Below are 26,623 nucleotides of genomic sequence, written 5' to 3'. Positions count from 1 at the left end.
CGAGATAGGTTTCTGTACCCCTGGGGTGCCTGTTAACAAGATCATGCTGCCAGCCAAAAGAGGGAGACCAGATAAACCACACAGAAAAGGCCAGACCTCTATGGGACTTGATGTTCCCTTTCCTGGGTTCTGTGGGCTGGAAAGGCTACGCTCCCTGGTTCTTCCAAAAAGGCACACATTCCTCCCCAGTGAGGAGACGCTTTCAAAGAAACACTAGAAGGTTCATCATGCAGAGTTTTCTGGACACTATACCCCCCTTCCATGGAAAGGCACAATATATAACATCCTTGATTGTAAAGGGTTAGTCAATAAGGGTAGGTGTACACTGCAATTAAACACCCGGGCCAGCTGACTCGGGATGTGGGGCCGTAGAATTGTCATGTAGACGTTTGGTTCAGGCTCCAGCCCGGGCTGTCGGACTCTCCCTGCTCCCAGGGTTCCAGAGCTCAGGCTCCAGGCACAGCCTGAACCTCTAGTTTTACAGCTCTGCATCCTGAGCCCCCCAAGCTTGAGTCAGCTGACATTGGCAGAGCTGGTGCTAGGCATAAGCAGATTACGCAATTGCTTTTAGGGCCCCGAGCAGCTCAAGGGGGCCCCCACCATTATTAGTAGGACTTGTGTGTGTATGTGGGTGTGTTATACCAATAAAATAAAAACCAGCAGGATCTTATTAAAGGGAAAAAGGCAAAATACCACATTTATTGTGAATACAGAAAGAATCATAGTAAGCAGTTAGTTATAGCTATAACATTCCATTCAATCTCATATTTATTCACATACACACACACACACACAGGTTCTGCAAGGTTGTTATCATAGTTACCAGCCTTAGAGTTGCTCATGCCAAGCCACTGGCCAGGTGGCCTGGACACGAGGAGGGAGCAGGGCCTTGTCAGATGCTCATCTGATGCTCCTGGAAGTTGGTTTGCAGAATCAGACCCCCAAAGTTCTCACTTTCTAGAGTCCATTTTTATAGGAATTTCTTCCTATGCCAGTCTATGGGAATTGCTTCATCATGCTGTTGCTGAATCAATCAGCAGATAGCACATTCCTGATGGCTCCGTGCTGCTAGATGTTATCTTGTTCTTTGGTTCTCCCATTCTTGAGGCTGTTGGGTGGATTCCAGTCTGCCCTCCGGGGGTCCTCTGGTTATTTCCACTTGACGCCTTCTTCAGCCGATGGACACTGGATTCTTAGGCTGGCACCTCCCTGATCATTAAGTTATTATCCACACCAGGCATCCATCCACATACATCCTCTATCTCTATTTTAATCACAATTGTTAATACAACAAAAGGGCGGGAAGTCTCTGGGTGCTGTTTCTGTTGTTACAGAGTATTGCTTTGAGTCTCTCTCTCTGTGAATAGCTTTGAGAACAGACTCTGTCTTAGAATGTACTAACACAATTAGCAGCTTGCAAGTTTCACACATAGAGGGACAGAAACAGTACCAAAAACCAAGAGACCTCTTAATTAGTAATACCCTGGAATTTAAACTATGGGGAATCAAACTCATTTGTGATTTTAATACAGAACTTCTTTAATATGATCCAACAGGTGGGAGGGTGAAATATTCCTGCCTAGGGCCCCCAATGGGCTAGCACCAGCACTGGCCATGGGCCAGCTGCAGAAGTTTAACAGCGGTGTAGACATAGTTTAAGTGTTTAAGAGAAAGGGACACTGTCAACTTAAAAATCGCTCTGCTGTCTCAAAACAGATCTACCACTGATATACATAAAACCCTGGATTGCTCTATTTGCAAGACATTAGAGAAAACACATACCTTCTTCTTCTTTTCCCCCCCCGTCAGTTTGTTCCTTTACATTTGACAGAACTTTGTCCGTAGTCAGTCAATTTTTCCTGCTGAAGAGAAATGGAATTTTAAAAGAGAAAAAAGTATTATTGTAAAGCCACAGAAACTGGCAGAAAGGACAGGGTTAGTATCTGACACTATTTTCATTCATATTTTGAAACTGACAGGATTTCAAGTTAAGGAGGTCCCTTTAAAAAAACATAAAATCAGAGCTCCTTTGCTCCGTTTCATAAACCCACACCTGTAAGGGGAGAAACTTAGCCCTAACTGTAATTTTTTTTTTAAATTTTAAAATATGTATATCCCAAAATAAAATGTAGCACAACATGAAGTATTTATATTTATCAGAAATTAAAACACTAACTAATAAATACAAATGACAAATTAATATATCATACATATTAAATGCTTCTAGCTATAGGAAAAAATAAACTAATCTGACAAATCCAATAATAGATGTATTAATCATAATTCTCTAGAAAATTAGACCAGACTGTACTGAAGTCCTTTAGTTAGGCTTCAAATGAGAACTGGTTCACCAACTCTGTCAGACCAATATACCATTCTTTAATGCTTAAGAGGCCTTGATGTGTCCACTTTTTTGCAATATTAACTTTTTGGCCCCTAAGTTTTCTCATAACAAAATATTTTTTCCCGAGCTATGTTAATATTAGGCAGATTCCTGTTATTGCCTCATAAAATATTTAGGCTCCAGATAACTTGTAAATATTTAGGTGCCTAGCTCCCATTGATATCAATCAGAGTTAGGTGCCTAAATATCTTTGAGGATCTATGTCTATAGTAATAAGTAGGTAGGAATGTAGGCTTTACCATACTGGATCAGATCCCTGGTCCCTGAGATCTTGGAAGACACTGCCCTTCTGTGGTAAGCTGGCTGTACAGCTGAACAAAATTTGTCAGAGATAACTTTTTACAGCCAAACAATGCAGATTCAGCTCAAATGAAATATTTTGCATATTCACGTCAATTTTGGTGAATTGTTTAAGTCAAAATGAAAAAAAAATGGAACTGTCAAAATGAACTGTTTTGACAGTATCACAATGAAACCTTTTGATTTTTTGGGCTAGCAACTCATGGGGGTTTTGGCACCAGTCACAAAAGAAGTAATACTGGTGGTCGTCTTATACCCAGTAACTCAGTAATTAGGGAACTCATGTGGGAGACCCAGATTTGAATCTCCACTTTGGAACAAGGATTTGAATGCATGTCTCTGCCCTCCCAGGTGTCTTAGCTACCAAATCATTGGGTATTCTGGGGTGTGTCTCTCTCAGTCTTGCCTATTGAAACTGTTACACCCTGTATAACTAAATATTCATTGGGGCAGGGACTGAAATCTGGATGGACCCCCTCCCAGGAGAGTGCCCTCACGGTATATCATAAGTCATGGAGTGCAGATCATAGAGCATATCCCCAGGCTGGCACAGCAAGACACCAAGATCTGCTGGATGAAGGGACTGAGCACCATCCTGATGCCAAGCATAAGCTTCCAGTGAGTCAAGGAGCCCTTTGCTCCACTACTGGAGAAAACAGGAACAACAAATTCTGGAAAGCTCAAGCAGCCAGTCCCTCCAGCCCACAGAATTGCTGTTGTGAAGGATGTATGTGCCGGTATCCCTGTTCATCCTCATTATGTGGCCTTGCTCTACTATGGATAGGATTTAACCCTAGTGGTTATTGTTCTCTATCTTAAAGAACATCCTGAGAGCTACTTTTAAAAAAGTAATAACACTGAAATAATTGATCCATAAAAATAACACCTTTGTGAATCTAAACAAATATATACCATTTTTACCGTATTCCTGAAAACTGGGTTATCTTAGGACATGACATATTTCTGGGTAAACAAATCAATACCTATCCTTTTAGCTATCATCAGCCATATCAATATAGTGCATTCGATCGTTGGAAGCTGTGTTTCTTCCTTAGTATCATAGGGCCCATGCTGCTGAAAACACAATAGAAATACAAGCGTCCCATATTTGGTATTGTGGGGGCCATATTTCAGATTCCCCATCAAGTTTGATTCTGTGTTGATCAGTACAGGAGTGTTAATTTTCTAGCTTGGCTTGAGTCACTGTTGTGACATTTGGTGTGACTGTGATTCTATATTATGCATGCACAGCAAGTAAATAGCGTAAAAATCCTTTTGACAGTTCTTTTGAAAAAGCTGCTCTTCAAAGTTACAGTTTATAGCACATTAATATAAATTTCCCTTTTTTTTCAAAATACCAACATTGTGAAAGAAGGCTTTAATCTACTGAGAGTGGGTCTATTTATCAGTCACTACACTGAAGTTCTGGAAATCTTTTTTTAGCATCCTGATTAGATACAGAATGGAAAACTATCCTGCTTATAAATGGCAGATGGAAAATGCAGTACATTCCTGCAACTTCCACTAGGTGCTGCTGTCTCTATCCATTTCAGCCCACAAGGGAAAATATTTAGATTACAGCCAAGTGGTTTACAAATGTAATAAGCATCGTCTAAATCTCAGTGACTGTGAAATTTGGAAACTTGCTCCACATGGATAAAATTCACTACAATGCCTAGGCACCACTTCGGCTCTCAAAATAGGACTTAACCAGTGCCTAGATCTTGCACTGGCTTTTCCACATCAGTGGATTTTACTCCATGTGAAGAAAACTGTTTTCTGAATGACCTAGTTACCCATGCCAAAGATACATTTACAATCTGCACTTGAAAAAAAGAGGTTAATATGAGTGAGTGACCTTAGTTCAGTTTCTGTGAGATAAGCATCCATCTGACAAAAATCTCCACCTCAACTGGATACAACAAGACAGCCTTGTCAGCAGTCTTGGCAGAGAGGAGAAGGTTTCAAAGGGAAAGGAAAACGAACAATGGCAGCACCTTCTCAGATGGCACCTCCATATGGGGGTGGAGACACTCTGGAGGGGCTGCTTGGAGACATTTGCACTGCAGTTGCCCATGTTGTAACTCTACTGTGGACAAAGAGGACAGATTTCACACCCTAGGTGTGTCTGTTCAGAACAGTTCACAAGCACTGAGACCCAGATTTTTAAAGGTGTTTAGGTGCCTAAAGATGTAGCTAGGTGTCTTGTGGGATTTATAAAAGTGCCTAGGTACCTAACATTCATTGAAACCAAAGGGAATTGCAGCAGTGGCAATGGTTCAGGCTAGACACCTGAGCTTGGGCACCTAGCCTGAGCTGCCACCAGTAACATCCATGCTACTATTTTTAGTGCGCTAGCTCAAGCAGAGCTAGCATGAGTCTATCCACCTGCACTGGGAATGACACCTCCCAGCTGCAGTGTAAACACACCCTACGTGCCTTTGAATATCCCTGCAGGCACCTACCTGCATCTTCAGGTGTGAAATACCTTTGAAAATGTGGATCTAAGTCCACTTATTAAAACATTTTAAAGAAGGAGAGACTGATAAATGTTTCCCCTTATCGTGTTCCCTCCACTCTCCCCACTGCTCTCCTTTGTGTTTTCAGATAAATGTTCTGGGGGTGGTGCAGTATGAAGCTAGTACACAAACAAAACTCGCTCTTTAAGGGCTTGATTCACTGATTCTGAGAGATGCTGAGCACCTGCATCTCGCATTCATTTGGTTCCCACAGATGTAATTGATTCTTCTTTGTAATGAATAGCATTGTGAAAATGCAACAAAACTTTGTCATCTCCAGGAATTCCAGGACTCTTCCAAGAGAAGAGTGATTTTTTTTCTTTTGTCTCTGAGAAATTATATCCCCCAGATAAATGTTCTTTTAAGAGAGGGGATAGAGTGCATGTTATAAAAGTAATAACTACTTATGTGGGAATATAGCCAAAGTACTGGAATTAACATTCTGACTCTTGCGTATAATGCCACTGGATCTTTAATGAATGCAAGCAGTCAGGAAAATTTATCTGAGACAGCACCTCCAAAAACATAGTGCCCCCTATTGCTAATGTTAGGGCATTGGTTCAATCCTGACTCAGAGGGGGAGCGTGCTACTTGTTGAGTCATTGGTCTATTTGTCATTTCAAATCAACAGCTGTGCCCTCTGGGTAGCATTGTTGCCACTTAATTTTATTCAACTCACTTCAGTAATAAGCATCATTCTGTTCTTGTGATGAAAAGGTTAATTTTATACAAAGGTCATTAGACATAGTACGTTCAAAATCTTAATCTGATTTCAGTGTTAGCTTCCACTTTAGTTTTTAGAGTCTTCTATAAATGTTTGGATTATCTATTATTATTGCAGTTGCTTATGGCAATTTTTACCTTGGAATCACTGAATCAGCATATAAAGAGAATTCATGTTTAAAAAGATAGGATTTCATGAGCACTGCTGAATTATCTGAGCAAAAAGATCCTGTGTAAATCAAAAAAGTAATTAAACATTAGCTCTATGTTAATTACAAAGTCTGATGCTCTATGTTTCAGTTTCCTTGACTGTCATTAAAGTCACTTTATATATTTAATTATTCCCCCATTATGAGGAAATGGATAACAGCCTAGAATAAGGCTACCAATGAACTGGACTGCTCTTGAATATCAAACGATAGAGCTTGAATATTGTTCATTACATTTTAAATCTTGATTAGCATTTAAGGAACAGATTCTGATTCCTTTACTCTCGCTGAATGGATGCTAACTCCATGAGTAGTTTTTGCTGAAGTCAGTAGGACCACTTACAGAATAATGTGCTACTCAACACGAGTAAAGGTATCAGAATCTGTCCCTACAGACATAACAGGTAAGCAGTAACATACTTTGCATGGTTATGCTGGATATCTGCATGCATTAGGAATGTTATTAGGCACGGGCCCAATAGGACAAGAGTTTACAGTTAACCAGGAAGCATGATAATACTGCCGTCAAGTATCAGGGGGTAGCCGTGTTAGTTTGTATCCACAAAAACAACAAGGAGTCCAGTGGCACCACTTCTTCAGATGCAACATTTGAAGAAGTGTTTTTTTTACCCACAAAGCTTATGCCCAAATAAATCTGTTAGTCTTTAAGGTGCCACCAGACTCCTTGTTGTTTTTTTGATAATACTGCTATAATCCTACATCTTGACTTTAGAAAGCAATCCAGCACCACTAAAGGAATGGACAATATAAAGTAGTGCCGTCCTCTCATTTATTTCATTCTGTGATAAGAGCATGATTACAACAATGCAGGGCTGCCTGTGGCTGTTTTTTGCCTCTCACTTACCTGAACTTCAGTGGTATCCTCTTTGCATGGGGAGGGTAAATTGGTTTATTTGTTGTTTTACTTCATTCTGTGAAGACAGATGAGCAAAATGACTCCTCCAAAAAAGCGTCCTACAAATCGTTTGCAGAAAATTCCCTCAGACCTAACAATATGTGCTGAAAATCCCCAACAGCTGGGCTAAAAGAGTTTTTAGATCATTCTTGGTTTAATCCCCCATTTGTGTCTTTATTTGTTCTCCCATTGCTCAGACTCACTCTAATGACTTGTCCCCACTACACTATAACTTAGTAAGTGCTATGCTGATATTAGTCATTAGGGTTGACTGCAGCATGGGGCTAACATATGTAGGTTGCAGGTTTCTCATCTTGGCTATGGGAGAATGCAGCATGGATTGCTGCAGCTGAGAACATTTAGTAAAAAAATTTGCAGGTGTCCTTTAAAAGTAATGATGACGACTTTATTCCATTCAGAAGTTGTCAAAAATCGCATGATGATGTCTTAGTTTTGAGGAAGAAATGTTTCCTACTTTATCCTGCAGCTTACATGGCAATGATCTCATTCACTGTTATTATTCAATGACCTTTCCAGCACTTTTTTCCCAGGAATTTTCCCCTGCTATTTTCAAATGTGTGCTGGGATGAGATATTACAGTGATGAGGACCATACAAATATAAACTGATAGATTTTTAACTTTCACTTTGACAGCCACCAAAGATGGTTTAAGATCTCATCCAATTCATTGTACGGGCTACAAACTTAACTGCTAGCTTGGGATAAAAGTGAGAGTGCTGTCAACTTAGTCAAACTGATGCTGATAAGGAATAAGATCCTGTTTTCTTTTTTATTTCTTTTTTGTCCTGAAATCTGCTTATAAGGTCGCACAGGGGGATCCAGGGCAAAAACCCAGAGAAAAGGCCTCTGGGTGGGCTGGAAGGTGGAGGTTTGGGCAAGGAGTCTGCCTTGCACTCCACCCATAGCAGCAGTCTCCTATCCTGCAGAGCTGGACCTGGCTCCCCACTCTGGGTGTTACGACGGGGTGGCAGCACCTGGATCATGAGCCAGTGGCCTTCAAACCTGGCATGCTGGGTTGCAGCACCACTCAGGTGTGTGCCAGGTCTCAATGTCACTCTGTTTGACGGCCGTCTCATATGGGCAGCCCAGAGCACACTGCCCCTTTCACCCATGCTCCGGCGGCCCTGCTTGTAAGAAGGGGGTAGGGTACCTAAAAATACTTGAAAAATAAAAGATAAATTGGATAGTTCTTGTATTACCACAAATCAGTATGTTAGCTGAAGAACAAAGGGTGGAACAGGAATGTATATTGTGTAGAGCGTACCTATATGTAAAATAAAATTGTTTACATAGTTGTTAGCCGACGGCCAAGGATGTTTGGTGAGGTGCCAGCTATGCCCGTTTATACCATCCGTGACTTTAACCGCTAGGACGCACTGTCCCTTCGCGGCGGGCAGCCCGGGCTAGGCTGACGGATGCCCCAAGGTCCTAACCACCCGTGACTTTAACTGCTAGAGCTCAGAGCTCCTTCGCAGCGGGCAGCCAGGATTGACTGACAGGTGCCCCAAGAGTTTGCCCCGTGGAGGCGGCACAACTCAACGCTAGGCTCTTAGTACTCTCACCTAATGGCCAGGCTTTAGAGCCAAAACGGCTGAGGTTCTTTAATTGTGTTGGCTGCTTTACAGTAAACCAGAGAAAACAAGTCAGGCTTATGCATAAATGGTTACCAAAATTTATTAAGCTAGATTCTAATCATGTGGTTACAAAATTGCTAGTGCCTACTTATTTAAATGTAGAGATGTTACACACACAAACAAGTTACAAAACTGAAGCCACAATCCCAAAGAAAGAAAACAAAGTATAGAGCTCTATTTCAAAATATGTGTACACTAAAGATAGGAGATCAGGTGTGGGTGCTTCTTACCCTCCTTGCATCTCTCGATTCCAGCGGTGCCAAGCCAGGATCGGTCACTCAATTCCGCGGAAAGACGAATAAGGGACAAGGCGTAGGGACCCTCTTAGCTGCAGAAGCCTTGGGAGGCTGTCACTTATCTGACCAGCAGATAGATAGTGAAAAGCACTCAAAAATCATGGTGCTGTAGGTCCCCTACTTATACCTCTGTACTCCTTTATTCTCTTTCTCCTTTCTTATGCCAAATTGAGGCTGGTCTGTCGGGGTGACGCCAGCTTTCACAAGAGTAGTTTACACTTGCAAAGGAGAGAAACAATAAGTTTCGACTACTGGACATTTCTTTTATCAGGGTAAATATTTTCCCACCTAGGATGTTGGTGTGTGTGCATCACGCTATTTAGTTGGGGCTAAGAGCCATGTCTGTCACAGGGCCTCTGCCTGCTGTGAGCTTAATCCTTGTATCTGTTCCCAGAGGCACATTGTAGCAGCACACCTGTGCTTTCACAGCTTCAAAGGCTGTGCTGGAATATATGTTAAGTGCCCTGTTCCTGCTTCCTCCTGTGTTTCCAGCAATGCTGGTCTGAGAGGGGGGGGCTGGCTGTCTGGCTACAATAGTCCAACAATGACTCAAATTTTTCAAGAAGATCTACTACAATTGACTACTGTATGGAAAGTCTACTCTGGGTGTAAGCAAGGGCCTATGGGGAGAGATGGCATATTTTATTTCTACTTTAAACTATTCTGAGAGAGGTGTAATTCATTGAGTGTTAAAACAAGTTGGTTGTATTTGAAGCCTGTGGTTGATGAGAGCTGTTATGATATTAATCAACTTCCTCCTCGGCAGCTATCACAGATGCCAAAGGTTAGTAATTCCAGGACTGGATGAAAACTTGTCTTATGAAAGGAGACTCAGGGAGCTTGGCTTGTTTAGCCTAACTAAAAGAAGGTTGAGGGGAGATATGATTGCTCTCTATAAATATATCAGAGGGATAAATACCAGAGAGGGAGAGGAATTATTTAAACTCGGTACCAATGTGGACACAAGAACAAATGGATATAAACTGGCCACTAGGAAATTTAGATTAGAAATTAGACGAAGGTTTCTAACCATCAGAGGAGTGAAGTTTTGGAATAGCCTTCCGAGGGAAGTGGTGGGGGCAAAAGATCTATCTTGCTTTAAGATTAAACTCGATAAGTTTATGGAGGAGATGGTATGATGGGATAAGATGGTTTTGGTAATTAAATATTCATGGTAAATAGGCCCAATGGCCTGTGATGGGTTTTTAGATGGGGTAAGATCCAAGTTACCCGGGAAAGAATTTTCTGTAGTATCTGGCTGATGAATCTTGCCCATATGCTCAGGGTTTAGCTGATCGCCATATTTGGGGTCGGGAAGGAATTTTCCTCCAGGGCAGATTGGAAGGCCCTGGAGGTTTTTCGCCTTCCTCTGTAGCATGGGGCACGGGTCACTTGCTGGAGGATTCTCTGCTCCTTGAGGTCTTCAAACTACAATTTGAGGACTTCAATAGCATAGATATAGGTGTGAGGTCTTTTTTAGGAGTGGTGGGTGAAATTCTGTGGCCTGCATTGTGCAGGAGGTCAGACTAGATGATCATAATGGTCCCTTCTGGCCTAAATATCTATGAATCTATGAAAGCAAGGTAAGAATAGGATTGGGGGTGGGGGCAGAAGGAAGCACCGGCCCTAACCCAGACTCATCACAAAGTTACACGTCCTCTTTTAGTTTATTTTATATGTTTAGGTGGCCAGAGGGGGTCCAGATCTCCGAGCCTCATTCAGCCACCAGATGGAACAAAAGGCATCCAGTCATGGAAGCCTCTATGTGCTATACAAAACCTGGGACTATGAAAGAAGTTATACGTGTTTAAATATTGTTTTTGTTTTGTAGCTGAAGCCTGCCATAATGGCTAATGGCCATGTAGTCATACAAGTCAACTTCTTGCTCTAGCTACCAGGGCTGGCCTGACAATGGATGTTGCAGGAAAGAACACTGAACAAAGGTAAGAAAAAGGACGAGCTGGGTGGGAAATGGTTTTCCATTCTGCTAGAGTTTTCAAGATTTTCTGAAATTTTTTCAGTGTCCCAAGTTGGGGTGAAAAATTGAAATCATGAAAACTGTTGCAAACCTGTAATCTGACATTGTTTTTACACTGGGTCTATCAAAATGTTTCATTTTAATATATCTGAAATTGTTTTTTCAATCATTTCAAAACGTCTTGTTTTGATTTTGAGTTTTCAATTTTTTTTGACCTTTTCAAAGTCTAAATGAACTAAAATTTTGAAACAAAAAGTAATTTCAAACTGGAAACTGGAACTTTTGCTTTAGCAAATGTTGAATCGGGAGATTCATCAAAACTGACCTTTTCCCCTGAACGGTTTCATTTTTGACAAATCAGCAAGTTCTGAAGCAAAAATGTTTAGTCAGCAAGCTCCTGACCAGCTGTAGTTCTTGGCCCTTGTAAGAGAGGAGCACGACAATCTCCCCTCCCTCATGGAAGTTTTATTGGTCTGCTTTATATGGGTTCATTATATGACCAGATAAATTCAACGGGAGGTGATGATGGTAAGATGTGTTTCTGGGAGCCAGATAAGAGGCAGGGGAGTAGAGAGGCTTAAGAACCCCCACTACATGTAAATGTTGGGTGGGGAAGTTATTCTGATGTGAGTCAATGGCTGAAAACTACTTTTCCACTTCTTATCGGGCTTTCATTTGTAGTGAGCTACATATTTGTTACCTGAAAGAAAAGTTCAGGAAAAACATTTTTCAAGTGTTTTCATATCAGGGCTCGTATAGGAAGCACAGTGATACTTTAGTTATGATCACATTTTTTCTTCCTTCTTTCAGGGAGATTGTGGGATTTTTTAAATTCTCCTTTGCTTTTCTATGCCTTTCCCCTTTTTTCAATCCATCTATTAAGAGCCAGTTGTTGAGAACTGGGGGTACTCAGCAACTCATATGTACTATGACCTAAGTACTCTCTCATCCTCTTCTCTGCACTTTTTTAACATATGTATTGCTCCTCCCACTTTTTTCACGTAATGTCTTTTTCTTTCCTCATTTTCTCTTTCTTCCTTGTCCCTCACAACCTTCTAATCCTAAACCACACTCTTCCTTCTTCCTTACCATTGCATCTCTCTCCCTCCTGTCTTAAGCTTCTCCCTTACCCCTGCCCCTTGTCTGCTTTCTCCCATTCTCGCTTCCTTCATCAGTAGGATACATCTTTATCCTTCCTGTGTTGTTTTTATTGTTCTGTGGGTCTTATGCAGCAGCAACCTGGAAGCTGTTAGAACAGAACAGGTGAAGAAGAACTATTTTTGGATTCAGAATTTTTGTTCCTGACTCCTAGTACTCACCTGCTTTTGTAGTTTGTTTTGTCCTGGTTTTTTAACACCCTTCCATATCTTAATTTTTCTTCTTCCTGGGCTTGTGCTCTTTATCTTAGTCTGTGCAGGGATTTGGGGACCACCTGTGCAGTTAATGGAAGAATTAATGAAGGAATGTGAAAGAACCCAGGGCACTTTGCTATTTTTAGTTAACATACTCTTCCAAGTTATGTAATGTCATTTTTCCTCTGAGATACCAATCAGCTAGAATTTGGTTTCACACAGGATCTTTCACATCAAAGTGCTTTACAAGAAGTTGAGTTAGATACTGATATATCAGTGGCTGTGTGAGAAAATAAATCTGTAGGATCTGATCCGGCACTCCGTGCTCAGGCAAAATTCCTGTGGAAGTTAACAGGAGTGTTGCTTGGTTAAAGACGTCAGAATCCAGCCATTAATTGTTTAAAGATATTTCTTGCACAATATGTGGGTATTTTTACACTTGCTATGTCACGCATCATATGAATGACAACATTCCTGACACACAAGATGACAGGGAATATGGGTGATGAGAAGATCATACCTCCCAGCTGTCCCATTTTACAAGGGAGGTCCTTCATTTTAATGCTTGATTCTGCTGTTTTATCTTATCTGTGTTAATTATGACCCATCCAAGCCAGCTAGGAGCACTGGGAGCTCCTAATGGGGCAAAGCAGCTCTGCATAGCTTCCAATGTAAGAAATGTTCCCTAAAAGGCACAGTCCAGGCCTTACTTTGATAAATTACTTACAGCCTGAGTTGAGACTGTTGCTTATATCAAAAATTTCAGCACTATGAATTTAACTTTCCGGACTGGTTATTTTCTTGTGTCCTTCATTTTGGGGTTTTACTCCACATTTAGATTCCAAAAAGTTGAGAATTAGCAGAAGTAACAGGCATTGGATGGGTGGGTATTGCACATATCTCAAACTACTAGCAGCTACACTCCTTCTTCAGTAATATCTCTACTCTTTCCCCCCCATCTGTTTTACTTTACAGTTGGCTTACTTAAGAAGACCATCTGACCACATAACTCCTAAACATATGCTCTACATCAAAAACTGACACACAACACAATGCTTTTCAGATTTTGAAAGGAAGGAGGGAAGGCTATCTCAAAAGCAAATATTTTAAGGGGAAGTGAAGAATCTAGTCTAAACAAATATTAAGTTCTGTCAACAATGGTTCACAAAACCAAGCTAGCTAAAACCTTTTAACATAACCAGAACAGTGCTTGACAGCTGATTTTGAACAGTAGGGAAGAATCAATTTTGAAATAATTTTTCCAGCATGGTTCAGGTTTGTAATTAACACTTTTTGATACGCAAACGGTTTAGTTGGTACCCCACACCACAGTAGGCACTCATTTTCTTTTTCAATATTTGTGCTTGCAAACAGACCCAGCAATGTCTATAAAACAGAATAAAAGCTTAGGTGCTGGAGGCTCAAATGTTCTAGTCCCAGTTCTGCCACTGCCTAGGGTAAAACTTCACCTCTTCATCTCAGTTTCCCTATTGTTAAAAGAGGGATATAATGCTTACCTACCGCCCAAGATCATTGTGAAGATTACTTTTATGTCCATACCCCATTATGGACGTGGTAAGTAGTATGACAGACTCCCTGTTAGAAGGTTTCAAAAAGTTTATGAACTTTATTATCATATGCTTTGTAGACATTTTGGGCCTGATTCTCATTGACACTGGCCACTTTACGCCATTCTGGCAGTAATTTATGCCCACTCTAAGGCCTCCTTACATTTCCAAAGAAGTGTAAATGGTCCTTAGGACAAATGAGAACAAGGTCCACTAAGTATGTGGTTATTACCTGGACCAGGCTTTGGGACAGATTCTCAGTTCTGCAAAAGCCAAAGAAATCTTAGGAACTTACTCAAGGCATAACAAGTAAGTGACAGAGCTCAGTAGTTTTTGGCTCTCCATCCTACTCTCAGATCACATCTCTCTATGGTTTTGACTACAGTACAGGAAATTCGGAGTGCTAACTACCATTGAGGCATGACCCCCCACTTGAATATAACACATCTCACGTCCACACACAAAATGATGCACAGGCTCTCACACTACTGCCTGACACTACCACTAGTCTTGCTTTGAGTCCCCAACCCTCCAGTATATCCATCTATACTGCACCTTGATTGAGTGCATTTTCTTTTCTGTCTTGAGAAAAAACAAACAAGGAAAAAAGAACCCCGCAGTGACTTCGGCAGCACGTGCCTTTAATATCCCTGGTACTTAGAACCCCTGGCATTGGTGACAGAACCTTTCCAGCTGCATTTGTGGCACACTATGACAGTCTGTTCAGCATCAGCACCCACACAGGAATTACTCAGATTCCAACCCTGCCTCTGACTGTGTGGTCTCCAGCCCCAGCCCCCCAGCCAAACTTACTTCCTTACTTTACAGGGGTGACATCAAGATTAATCAATTTTTCAGTTCTTGACTCCTCTGCATCTTGTGCTGATGTAGTAAGAAGTTGCAGTGCTTTATAACTTATCACCAGTAACCACTGATAATGCATCCATACCCTATGGCCACAAGGATGCTGGAACAATTTGTACAGTGGGTGTGTCGAGAGCCACTGAACCAAACTGTAAACCCTACGTATGATGGAAACCACTTCACGCCGGGGGTACTGCAGCACCCCAGCACCCCTAGTTCCAACACCTATGCATGGCACAAGAATATGGAATCATGGCTCTCCCGTGCCGTTACAATACAAAGCTCTCCACTTGCTAAGCTGTCTTGTTCCTAATACACTTTGCCCATAGCAGCAATGAGAACCCAGGAGGCAAGGAACTTCGTTTTCTTCGCTGCCTAGACATTGGCCACCAAGTCCAGGCTCAAGGAGCAGAGGGAAGTGGAAAGCTTCCTCTGTGCATCCCGCTAGTGCTGCACCTAGAGGGGGCAAGGCTGCTGGGGGTCACCCCTCACACGGCGCTGCCCCCCACTCCCTGCCCTGCACGCAGGCACGGCGAGAGTCAGAGCAGCCAGGGACCAGGCTGGGGGAGGGGGCGGGGCTATAAAGCGCGCAGCGGCGCGCGCGCGCGGGGGGGGGGGCGGGGTAGAGCAGCGCCCCGCCCGGCCAGAGGCAGGAAAACAAGAGCACGTTTCCCTGCAAGAGGCCAGCCCCGCCCCCTTCCCCTGCTCAGCCAATCCGGCGGGACTAGCTGCCGGGGCGGGGCTGAGGCGGCGCCACTCGTACGAGCCTCGCGGTTCGCGCCGCGCTACCTTCTCCCGCGGCTGCGGCTGGAGTCTACCTCCCTCCCCCCCCATCCCCCCCACACTCCGCGCGCGCCCCGCCCCGCCCGACTCCGGGCCCATGGCCTGGCTGATGGCAGCGCTCTCGGCGGGCACCGCTCTGGTAAGGAGAAGCCTCCCCCGGGGCGGGGCGGCGCTGGTTTGGTGCGCGAGGGGCTGGCGGGGCGACGGGCTGAGCAGAGCTCCCCAGGCTCGCCCGAGCCCCGCAGAGCCTGCCCTCCCACCGGCAGGGTCGGCGCTGCGGGGTGAGCTTCCCACCTCGGGCCCCGCTGCTCGTCCCTCCAGCCGGCCCGTCTTTCAAAACGCACACGCGGAGAGAGAGGAAACCTCCCCCAGGTACACACGCCGCCCGGTTGCTCCTGGACAGCCCAGGAGGGAGAGGGCAGCGTCCCCCGCCTAAGCGGCGCGGTGAGGCAGGATAATCCCCAGGCGGTGAGTTCCAGCGGTGCCTTCCAGCAGGCGCTCTTAAGGCGGGAGGCAACGTTGCGTGCCTTGGGGAGGGGGTGAGGAGGGCCATGGGACGTCTCCAAAAGTGTCCCAGGCCACAAAAAACCCGGGTCGATGGCTTCCAGTGTGTAGTAAGCGTTGCTGTGATGCCTTCCTTGTCTGTGAGTCTGCCTGCGGTGGGTTAGTAGCTTTATAACCGTTTTGTCTGGGTGCCGTGAGAGAGGGGATCTAGAGGAGGACACTTGATTTTTATGCAGACGTAAACGGATGCCATAGCTTGGTAATTTAATTGCCTGTGCTTTCTAAGCAACTGGAGTGGCTGGTTAACCTTGGTCTTTGATTGTGTAAATAATTCATGTAAAGAATTTATCTCAAGGTCTGGGGGTTATTCTTGTGGCATAGTTAGTGCCATTTCACAGAGGATAGGCTGGCTAGAACTAGGCAGGAGGCAGTGATTTTTCATTTATAGCATCATGGATTTGAAGTCAGGGACACACAGCAAGGTTTGACCGATAGTTACCTCTTGCCTTGCGCTCATAAAAAGGGGGGGCTTAGACAGTTTTCTGAGCATGCTCTGTCCTGCACAACTGCATCCTATGACTTCAAACCAAATTTTCTGAGGAACATAGAAGCTCTCTAGCTCATTATCTAATGGGTTTTGTGTACGTATGGTTGAATTTAACAAAAGGGAGATATTTGGAGAGAAGTTGGTTGGTAGAAGATAGTCATTTCACAGTGCAAGAAATGTAGGTCAGTTTTACTGCATTGAATGGGAATGTGTTTATTGTTTTGCCTGCTGTGAAACAGAAGCAATTAAAAACTTCAACAGAGAAACTGGAAAATAAAACCATAGGAATCTGGTTGAAGGTGCAGGCAGAGTCTTTGTCTGTTACACAAAAACACATTAATTGAAACATACATCAGTTTAAAACAGTGGTTTTCAAACTTTTTTTTCTGGTGACCCAGTTGAAGACAATTGTTGATGCCTGTGACCCAACAGAGCTGGGGGTGAGGGGTTTGGGGTGTGGAGGGGCTCAGGGCTGGGACAGAGGGTTGGAGTGTGTGTGTGGGGGGGAGCAGGCTCTGGGGTGGGGCTGCGGATGGGGGTCTGGAGTGCAGGAGGGGGCTCTGGGTTTGGGGGGGCTCAGAGCTGGGGAAGGGGGTTGGAGTGTGGGAGGGAGTCAGAGCTCTGGGCTGGGGGTGCAGGCTCCGTGGCTGGGCCGGGGCTGAGAGGTTTGGGGTGCAGGAAGGGGCTCTGAGTTTGAGGAGGGGGGCTGGAGGCAGGGGATTGGGGCACGGACTTACTTCTGGCGGCTCCTGTCAGCGATGCAGCGAGGGTGCAGAGGCAGGCTTCCTGCCTGTCCTGGCACCACGGACCGTGTTGAGCCCCGGAAGCGGCCAGCAGCAGGTCTGCCTCCTAGGTGGAGGCGTGCAAGAAGTTCCGCGTGGCTCTCACCTGCAAGTGCTGCCCCTGCCCCAGTGCGGAGCCGTTGCTTGGGGTGGGGGCAGTGCGCGGCGCCCTGGGGCCCCACCGCCTAGCAGCCGGACCTGCTGCTGGCCGCTTCTGGGGCACAGTGCGGTGTCGGAACAAGTAGGGACTAGCCTGCCTTAGCTGGGCAGCACTACTGACCGGACTTTTAATGGCCCGGTCGGCAATGCTGACCAAAGCTGCCACGACCCAGTGCCTTACATCCTGTGACCCAGGACTGGTTCGCGACCCACAGTTTGAAAACCACTGGTTTGACATACACAGTTGTAAATAAGTATCATTATAAAAATAGCTTGTTTGCTTTTATCAACTGATATGCAAATATATTTATATTGATTAGTAACAGTCCTTTTGTTAAAGAAAACAAATATAAATGTAGGACTTGAACCTGTGCCCATTGGCATTAACAAGATAAGGATCACGGTCTCTTGAACAGGGCAAATGGTTCTGCCACTTACTTTACTGTAGGTTACAATTCTGCAAATCCTTACTCAAAGAGTGGCCCTTGCTCACAGCAAGTAGTCCCTGCAAGATAGAATTATAGAAATCTAGGGCTGGAAGTGACCTTGAGAAGTCATCAAATCCATGCCCCCTGCTCGGAGGCAGGATCAAGCAAACCTCCTAGACCATCTCTGTCCAACCTGTTTGTGGAAATCTTCTCACGGGAAGTTTTTACAACCTCCCTTGGAAACCTGTTCCAAAACTTGACTACCTTTGTCTTTAGAAAGTTTCTCCCTTGCTACAGATTATTGCCATTACTTCTTGTCCTGGCTTCAATGGATATGGAGAACAATTGATCACCATCCTCTTTAAAACAGCCCTTAACATATTTGAAGACTTATTAGGTTCCCTTCAGTATTCTTTTCTCAAGTTTTTTGCCCAGTTTTTTAAACCTTTCATCACAGGTCACTGAGGTTAACAAATTTAGTTCTGTTCATAGGCCCTGACTTCCTTTGTTCCCCAGGGGGTGCTTGACTTTTGCCCCCCTCCCTCCCCCCGCCTTTGCTCTGCCTCCACTCCATCCCTTCCCCCAAGCTCTCACCCCTGCCCTGCCTGTTCCACCCCCTCCTCCCATCTCTTTCTGCCCCCACTCCTTCCCCCCCACCCCCCCAGTGATTTCTGCATGCGGCCAAACAGCTGATCGCGGCAGGTGGGAGGCACTGGCGGGTAAGGGTAGGTGTTGATCAATGGGGCCAATGGCGAGCGGAAGGTGCTGGGTGGGGAGAGGGAGGTGCTGATCTGCTGGGCTGCCAGCCATTATTTTTTCAGTGCCTATGGTTTTGTTAGATCCTCTTTCACATTATCCTGTTCATATTACATGTCATTACTGTCAAACGGTTGAAGAAATTTTGTAGGCATTGCTGGATTTCTGACTAGTTTAGTTATGAGCATGCATAAAACACCTTTTCCCGCCCCCGCCCCCTCCCGAGGAAATTTGGTAATCTGAGCTGACTTTTACCTCCAGAATTATGGATCATGTGTTTACTACATTCAATGTGCAGTCTTCAAGAAGAAGAAAAAAGTGACTGGTGCTAGTGGAAGTCTTGTGTGTGCTTTGGATGGCAGCATACAAGCTTGCTAGATTTTGGGAAACAGCTCCTTTTCACTGCTGCCTCCTACTCCTTTATGCCCTTGCCTAGATATAGGCCACAGGACTCAAACCACTGAATTGTTCCCTTTCACCTTTTTTTTGGATTATTGGAACAGATGAAGAAGTTTGATGAAATTTGTTGCCAGTGAAGAGTTTCTGAAAAGTTTTCTTGTTTCCTATTCATATTTTCTAGAATGTCAACAGTTCTTCTGCTATGGCTGAGCCAAAGTCAGTGTGTGTTTCAGTGGATGAGGTGGTCTCAAGTGTCACGGATAACCAAGATGTGCGGTTGTTGAATGGACACTTAAAAAAGGTGGACAGCACTTTAACAGAAGCTCATCGTTTCTCCTACCTACCCCGGAGACCAGCTGTGAACATTGAGTTTAAGGAACTGTCATATTCTATCCGGGAAGGACCATGGTGGAGGAAGAAGGGTGAGGAAAACTAATGTTTTTAGCAGAAATATCAAGAGAAATGGTCTTTACATTCTCACGTGGCCTGTGGTGGTAAATGGAGGTAGTGTGTGGTTTACAGAGAAGCAAAGTCAATGAGTGTGGTTCATCAAAAGACATTCTGTGTTTGTTTTTTTCTGGGGCATTCTCACAGCCACTTATTGCAATGACTCTTGATGTTTTCTCTGGTTCCAAATAAATCTGTAGAAGTATGCAAATAGCTCACTATCTTAAATATAAAGTGATGTGTTTAACAAAGTCTAAAGTGGCTATTTTTTCTGGCTTTGCTATGGGAGAGCAGGAGGTAGGATGCACACAAGGAGCATTCCTCACCACCATCCTTCTTTATCCTGCTCAAGGGACAAGCACAGTAGCAATCCCTGCTTTCGAGGCAGTGCTCCTTGCTGGTAACTTTGGGGGTGAAGATCACCTCAGAGTGTGCTGAGAGGACCTTCCCTACCTTCAGGTGCTAGGCAGATGCCCTGGGAAGTGTGAGCTATGCCATTCAATGAGGCACTGTAGCCAGGGTTGGATTTCCAGTTAGGCACGTGCCTGGGGCACTGGCGTTCTAGGGGTTCCTAAAAGATAAGTGGTTAAAAAGTGTCATTTTTTACAGAAAACACTAAAGTCCGCTGTAGGCAGAGGGCGTGCATCAGGTGTAAATCTGGCCCTGACTGCATCATAGATGCCACCCTTGTGTACTGAAGAGCTGGGGGTGGGGCTGTACCTTCTGAAGCACAGTACCTCCCAGAGTTTCTCATGGGGTGGTACAGTTCAGAACCGCTCTCAGCTCCAGCCAGTGCCTAAATGGCACAATCTGGGCCTAACAAACCAGTTCTAGTCGCCGAGGGAGTTTGGCTGAAACAGTAGAAATAAAGACTATGATTAAAATTCATTCTAGCTAAACTATTAATCCTGTATGATCCCCTGGCATTTATTGTTCAGATAACAAAGAATTTATTCTTGGACAGAGTTCCAAATTCAATTTAGATCTCATGGTCCAAGTAATTACAGTATTACAGGGTTACCAAATTTGCCTAGTCTACAATTTCATATGTTTCTATCCTATGTATAGGACAAAAGAGAAGGCACGTTTACTGGCAAATGGTTAGGTTTTGAACTTTTTTTCCGAGGAGTGAGTTTTTCAGCGGTATAGTAGGCACACGAAGTTGAGGGCAGAATGTGTCTCTTAAAATGTGTTGTTTGAAAATCTAGCCCATAATATGTAGAAATGTCAGCTCATCCATGTCTCTTGTCTGTTTTATCAATTCTTTTTACATCCTAACAATGTATAAAGAGAGAGAACCCATGTGGTTGGTAGTTCTTGATAGGGTCAGATCCTGAGAGATGCTGAGCACCTTCTATTGACTTAAATGGTGTTCTCAGCACCTCAGGCTTTTGGCTGAAGTACTGCGAGGTAAATTGTGAACAAATGGTCCTACCCCATGTGCAGCTTGTGGGCCCTGATCCTACAAAGGAATCTGCCAACATGGAGTGCCGGTGAAGTCAAATAGTGAATGCTACTGAAGTCCTTGGGAAACCAAGTGGATATAAGGGCCTGCCCACATGGCTACTTTTGCTAGATCTGGGCCCATGTTTGTAAGCCTATTAGCCAGATGGTATATCTCATTGAAATGAGGAACTACTACTACAATCTCCCACCTAAGTAGTTGTTAAATATGGCTCTGAAGTATCCCAGAACGTATTTATATCCACTGCAGCTACAGCAGCAGTTTATTTTATCTGATATACCTCCATTATTCTTCCCGCCCCCACTTCAAGACCTTAAGTCCCAGTCTAACAACATGAGCTCAAAGACAGATGTATTTCCATTTCTGCCTAACAAATTGTGGTCAACAAACAGATTGTGGGTTAGTTGTTCAGAACACATCAGAGGTGATGAGTGAAACAGAGGGTAAAATCCTGGTCCCGATGAAGTCAATGACAAAACTCCCATTAACTTCAGTGGGGCCAGGATTTCACCCTTAGTTCTAATATATATAATGCTTTACATATTTAAAGCAATGTATACATATTTGGTAATTAATTAGTCATTACACTGCATCCATGAGATAGGTAAATATTCTCATCTCCATTTTGTGGACTCAGAAACTGTCATAATGGGCCCGACTCTCCTTTGCCTTGCCCATTGTTGGTCTTTTGCACTTACGAAATATGGGTATAAAATGCTGCCCAATCAGAATAGTAACATTTTCCACCCACTTTGCGAAGGGCTACACAAGATGCAAGGGAGAGGAGAATGAGGTGCACTGCATTTTCTAGTGAAGTTATCTTTTCTTCAGATTAGTGGTCTCTTTGAAGGGGCAAGTAGGATGTATAATATTCCCAGTAGCAGACGCTTCTGGAAGGAAATACACCCAAGAGAAAATATTGAACTCTTTAAGGAGAGCTTCATATACTTAAATGCAGTCATTACATTTCCACAAGGAATTGTTTCCTGTAGAGTAAATTGGTATGGTTGTGTGCTTTGGTAAGGTATTATCTATTCATCAAAAATAATAAAATGTGCTGTTGAGCCATACCAGAGACAAAGGTAAGTGAAATTTTATATGACACTTCTTGTTCTCAATTTAAGTCTACCTGTCTGTGGGTGTGTATCCATTGGTTTAAACTTTCGTCTTAAAATTGTTTTATAAAATGTGTTGTCAGATAAACAGAATTCCCAGGCACCATCATGCCAACCTGGCTAATGTAACCAAGTTTTCATAATCTAGAAATGTCTGGGGTGAAGGAACATCATCACGTAAGCTCTGATCCTGCAAACACCTATGCCTGTGGGTAGCCCCTGCCCCACTGTTCACATGAATACAGTTACTCACATGCATAGGTGTTTGCAGGACCAGGGTCCTAATGTATCTCATCTCCGCCCCCCCCCCCCCCAAAAAAAAAATCATTACTTCCTCTTACCTTCTGTGGTGAGGAATTTTTGAAAGCTATTTAATGTATTTAGTAGAGCTACATGGGAGACGACAATTCCAGCAAGTTTTGAGGTTTCAAATTTTGTTTTGTTCCTCATTGGAATGAAAACAAGACCTTTTCAAAGGTTTTCACAAAATGGAATTGAGTTGAAATGTCCCTTTTCAGATCCAAAACCTGAGCTTTTTGATTCAGTTTCTCTTTCTCTGGTCAGAAATGAACAGAGCACCCAAAAAACCCTCCTGGATAAAAATTTCGACAAAACTGATACTTCCCTGTGAAACATTTTGGATTTGACAAAATGTCATATTTCAATTAAATTTCATTTACCGTAGAACCTCAGAGTTACGAACACCTTGGGAATGGAAGTTGTTCGTAACTCTGAAATGTTCCTAACTCTGAACAAAACGTTATGGTGGTTCTTTCAGAAGTTTACAACTGAACATTGACTTAATACAGCTCTGAAAGTTTACTATGCAGAAGAAAAATGCTGCTTTCCCTTTATTTTTTAGTAGTTTACATTTAACACTGTACATTTTTGTCTCTGCTGCCTGATTGGGTACTTCCAGTTTCAAATGAGGGGTGTGGTTGACTGGTCAGTTTGTAGCTCTGGTGTTTGTAACTCAGAGGTTCTATTGTGGTAGAAAATGTTCCAACCACCCCTTGCATTTAGCTTTTAATAGCCATGACTATTTCAGGGAAGAGCATTTCATGGAGATTAAAAGGATGCTATCTACTTGAATTCTTTTCAATTTTAAAAAAAATCATTTTTCTAATTGAACACTGATGTTTACTTTTAAAAATGCCTCAAATTTTTAAATGTTTTTCTGTTCACCTTCTGAGATTTAAGAGCACCTTTTGGATAAACCAACAGCATCGTTACCAAACATTCTCAGGCTTTTGCCTCTGCTTCTTCCCTTATTGAGCGCTTGCTTGCTTCCTGGCAATTCAGTTTCAGTTCTGCAGCTGCTGTTACTGGTATGCATCTGTTGCTAGCAGTAGGGAAGAGCAGTGCATGACAGTGATGTCGTCATGCTGGTGTGTGAAAGAGAGGGTTAGTTTTTCTGTGCACCTCTGTACAGGGCAGCTACAAGGGGCCATTTGCTAGTCCCCAGTCCTGATGTTGGGCTTGCACTTGCTTTTTCCCTAACATATCTTAGAGCAGCCTCCTCAGAACTGCTCTAAATTATGCCAGATGCCAATGGGTCTCAAGGTCCATTAGACTTGCTTGGGATCACCAGAGCACAGAGGCCTTCAAGCCACACCCCTTCCTCCAGTTCCCACCTCTCTCCACCAGGGGCAGGCTCAGAGCATTGGCTTAACTAAAACAGTTATTACGTTGGACAAGCTAAAAACAGTAGGGAATAGAAGATCAAAAACTGAACAGCCTAACTGCTCTCAAGTGAAGATGCTGACCAAAAAGCTGCTTCTTCATATGAGGTCTGTGGTTTCTTTGCTGGGGTTTCTGCAAAATATTAACTCTGTGCAATAAAATAAACAGAGTTTGCATACATTTTAAAAATAATTTATGTGAGAAAATACCCTGAGTCTGTGTTACCAATTTCCCTCCATTGAGAAACTAATGCACTGCAAAGCCCCATAATCTACGGCTCAGCAAAAAGGCAACAATGAACTCCACACATAGCTGACTATGCTGGTTGGGATTCCTCATGCTGGAGAGATCTTTTGCTGGCAAGATATGTTGGGTTTAAGTCTGCTTTTACACGAGAATAGTGCAAAGTAACTCACCTGCAGCAAAAAAATCAGGCCCAGGAAGTACAAATGACTAATTAAAAAAACAAACCGTGAAACTAACTGCAAACTGCTGTCAAATACACAAAATAAAAAGGATAGAAAATCTCTTCGAATTCTAGTCACTCTTAGGTGTTACTTATAGCAACAATAGGTAAAAGATTTTTAGATGTCAGTGAGTTTTTTCAAATTGATGGTGTTCATTTACTATCTAGCTCAGAAAATTTGTTGCTGTTTACCTAGATTTATCTTTCTGCCTGGTTTTAATGAGAAAAACAGTTAACATTCAGTGAATGCTCAAATATATGAGAGAATATAGTTTTCTTGCCAAGAAAAATCCATGCAAATGGATTGTATGGGAGTTGAAAGTCTTAAACCAACCAACCAAAACAGTATGGTAAAGGTAAGGTTAAGATCCAAACTAACAAAAGCAGGGGCATTTTGTGATGATGCTGCCATTGTGTTTTATGTTCAGCCACATTGTTCAGACAGTGAAACCCATATGGCATGTAACATCATCTACTTTTTATAAGACCGAGTGAGAACTACAGCTCTGCATTACTTGCCAATAACAGGTAAGTTAAATACACCATGGCTGCCTTTAAGTCAGGATGTTTCTTGTATTGATCTGTGTCCCAGCTTTAACATCTCTTTAATATATCTATTTCATTTTCCCTTTTTTGTTCGGCTAAATGTCTGTGGAAGGACTCACTTTCATTTACAAAGAATTACATGACAAATGCTGCTTGTCGCAAGAGACTCATTAAAATGAGTGGAATGCGCCATTAAGAAATCCATCATGAGATAGTCTAGGGGTGACCTTGGGCCAGATTCATCCCTGACATAAGTCCCTTGAAGTCAGTGGAATTATGCTGGGAATGAATTTGGCACACAAATACTTAATCAAGCAAATGGTACCTCTGACCTGTCCATTTCAGTGGGTATTTTCATTAGCACAGGGTTTGGAAAAGGGCGTAGGGTAAGATTTTCAAAAGCACCTTAATGACTTGGGAGCCTAAGTCCCACTGACTTTCAGTATAGTTTAGTCAGCCTCTAAATCACTTTGGCACTCTTGGAAGTTTTGCCCGTAAGGTTTATAGAGAAAAGTCTCTGATTTTCACAGTGAAATAGCTGTTCAGTTTTGAAGGATATAGATTGTGGAGTGAGTTAGTTCAGCTCTGGAGGCTGCAAGGATAAAATCCTGATTACTGTTCTCCACCAGTGAAAATGAGTTCCATGGTTTGAATCTGGCCGCTGCTTGGGCACATCACAAAACTATAATGCAGTTAAGTGGGACTCGGTCTGCTTAGCTGAGGTCCAGGACTGGTGTAAAGGTGTTGACATATTTTGGAATGGAGGTGAGTTGGCAGAACTGGAGGAGGGAAACGTGCACAGTGCACGCACTATGATTTGTTCAGGCCCATGCTGGATGTCCCTCACTTTTAAGAACAATGAGCCAACTCACCTTTTAAGGAAAAATTCCTCTGCCATGTCAAATATATTTTCTCAATATAACAAAAGCCTAATCCACAAAGTTTGAGGACTATCTGCAGGCAAAATTTTCATTTTTTTAACATGCAACTCCTTATTTTGATTAGAGTTTGAACAAAAATAAGGTATGAAATAAATTTCCACCTCGAACTCTGATACCTCAATCTAGAGTTAAAAAAGAAAAAGAAAAACCCAGGTTAACCAATGAAAGAATGAAGATTAATATTAGGGCAAATAGACCTTCTACTAAGTTTCAGCCTAGTGCTATTTGAAATTAAAATTTTTATACCTCCATAAATCAGGGTTTCAAACAGATGTTAACTCTTCTGTTGTCATGCTCCTCATTAAAAGCACCATAAAGAGAAGATTAGTTTACTTCAATAAAATACATGTATCTAGGATCAGATTATGGCTAGCCCCATGCAGTAAAGGGGATTGTCGTGGGGCATGCACACCCTGTCTGCTTTGAGGACAGGTCGGGGTTGTGAAACTACCGCAGTTACAGTCTATCCACCTATCCGTAGACTGAGAACAGCACGACCCAGTGGCCGGAGTCAGTATGGCTACCCTAGGGGTCAGGGCTGTGTTGCTTAATAGCCAGAGTCAATATGGCTTCCCTTGGGATTCTGGGTTATACGGCCTAATGGCCTGAGTCAATATGGCTGCCCTGGGGATCAGGGTTGTATGGCATAATAGAATAAAGGGCTGCCATCCAGCAGGGGTGATGGCCGGGGAAGGGGGAACCCGGGCACCTCCTGCTTCACTGGGTCCTGGCCCAGGGCCCTGTCAGTGGCAAGTGTGGTCACCACCCAATCAGCAGGGATCCTACTGCAACACTCTGATCTTCCTCAGGTGGAAGAG

The 26,623-nt window shown here is 43.3% G+C and overlaps 1 protein-coding gene across 2 annotated transcripts in view; it reads left to right on the top strand.

Annotated features, from left to right (window-relative positions):
- Nucleotides 1-15,600: 15,600 nt before the first annotated feature.
- The window catches only part of ABCG1 (ATP binding cassette subfamily G member 1), an 82,782-nt gene continuing 71,759 nt past the window's right edge, over nt 15,601-26,623 (top strand). Inside the window, exons 1-2 of one of the 2 annotated variants that reach the window (XM_073359972.2) lie at nt 15,601-15,706; nt 19,324-19,564. In XM_073359972.2, coding sequence (XP_073216073.1) covers nt 15,665-15,706; nt 19,324-19,564 — 283 coding nt within the window. In that variant the 5' untranslated portion in view covers nt 15,601-15,664. Of the gene's footprint in view, nt 15,707-15,950; nt 16,036-19,323; nt 19,565-26,623 lie in introns of those variants that run through there. The other variant, XM_073359982.2, reaches the window with a different exon arrangement.

Source organism: Lepidochelys kempii, chromosome 1 (assembly GCF_965140285.1).
Source record: "Lepidochelys kempii isolate rLepKem1 chromosome 1, rLepKem1.hap1, whole genome shotgun sequence".
Classification (NCBI taxonomy): Eukaryota; Metazoa; Chordata; order Testudines; family Cheloniidae; genus Lepidochelys; species Lepidochelys kempii.
Note: the sequence above shows the minus strand (reverse complement) of the source record. Positions and strands in the feature narration are given on the sequence as shown.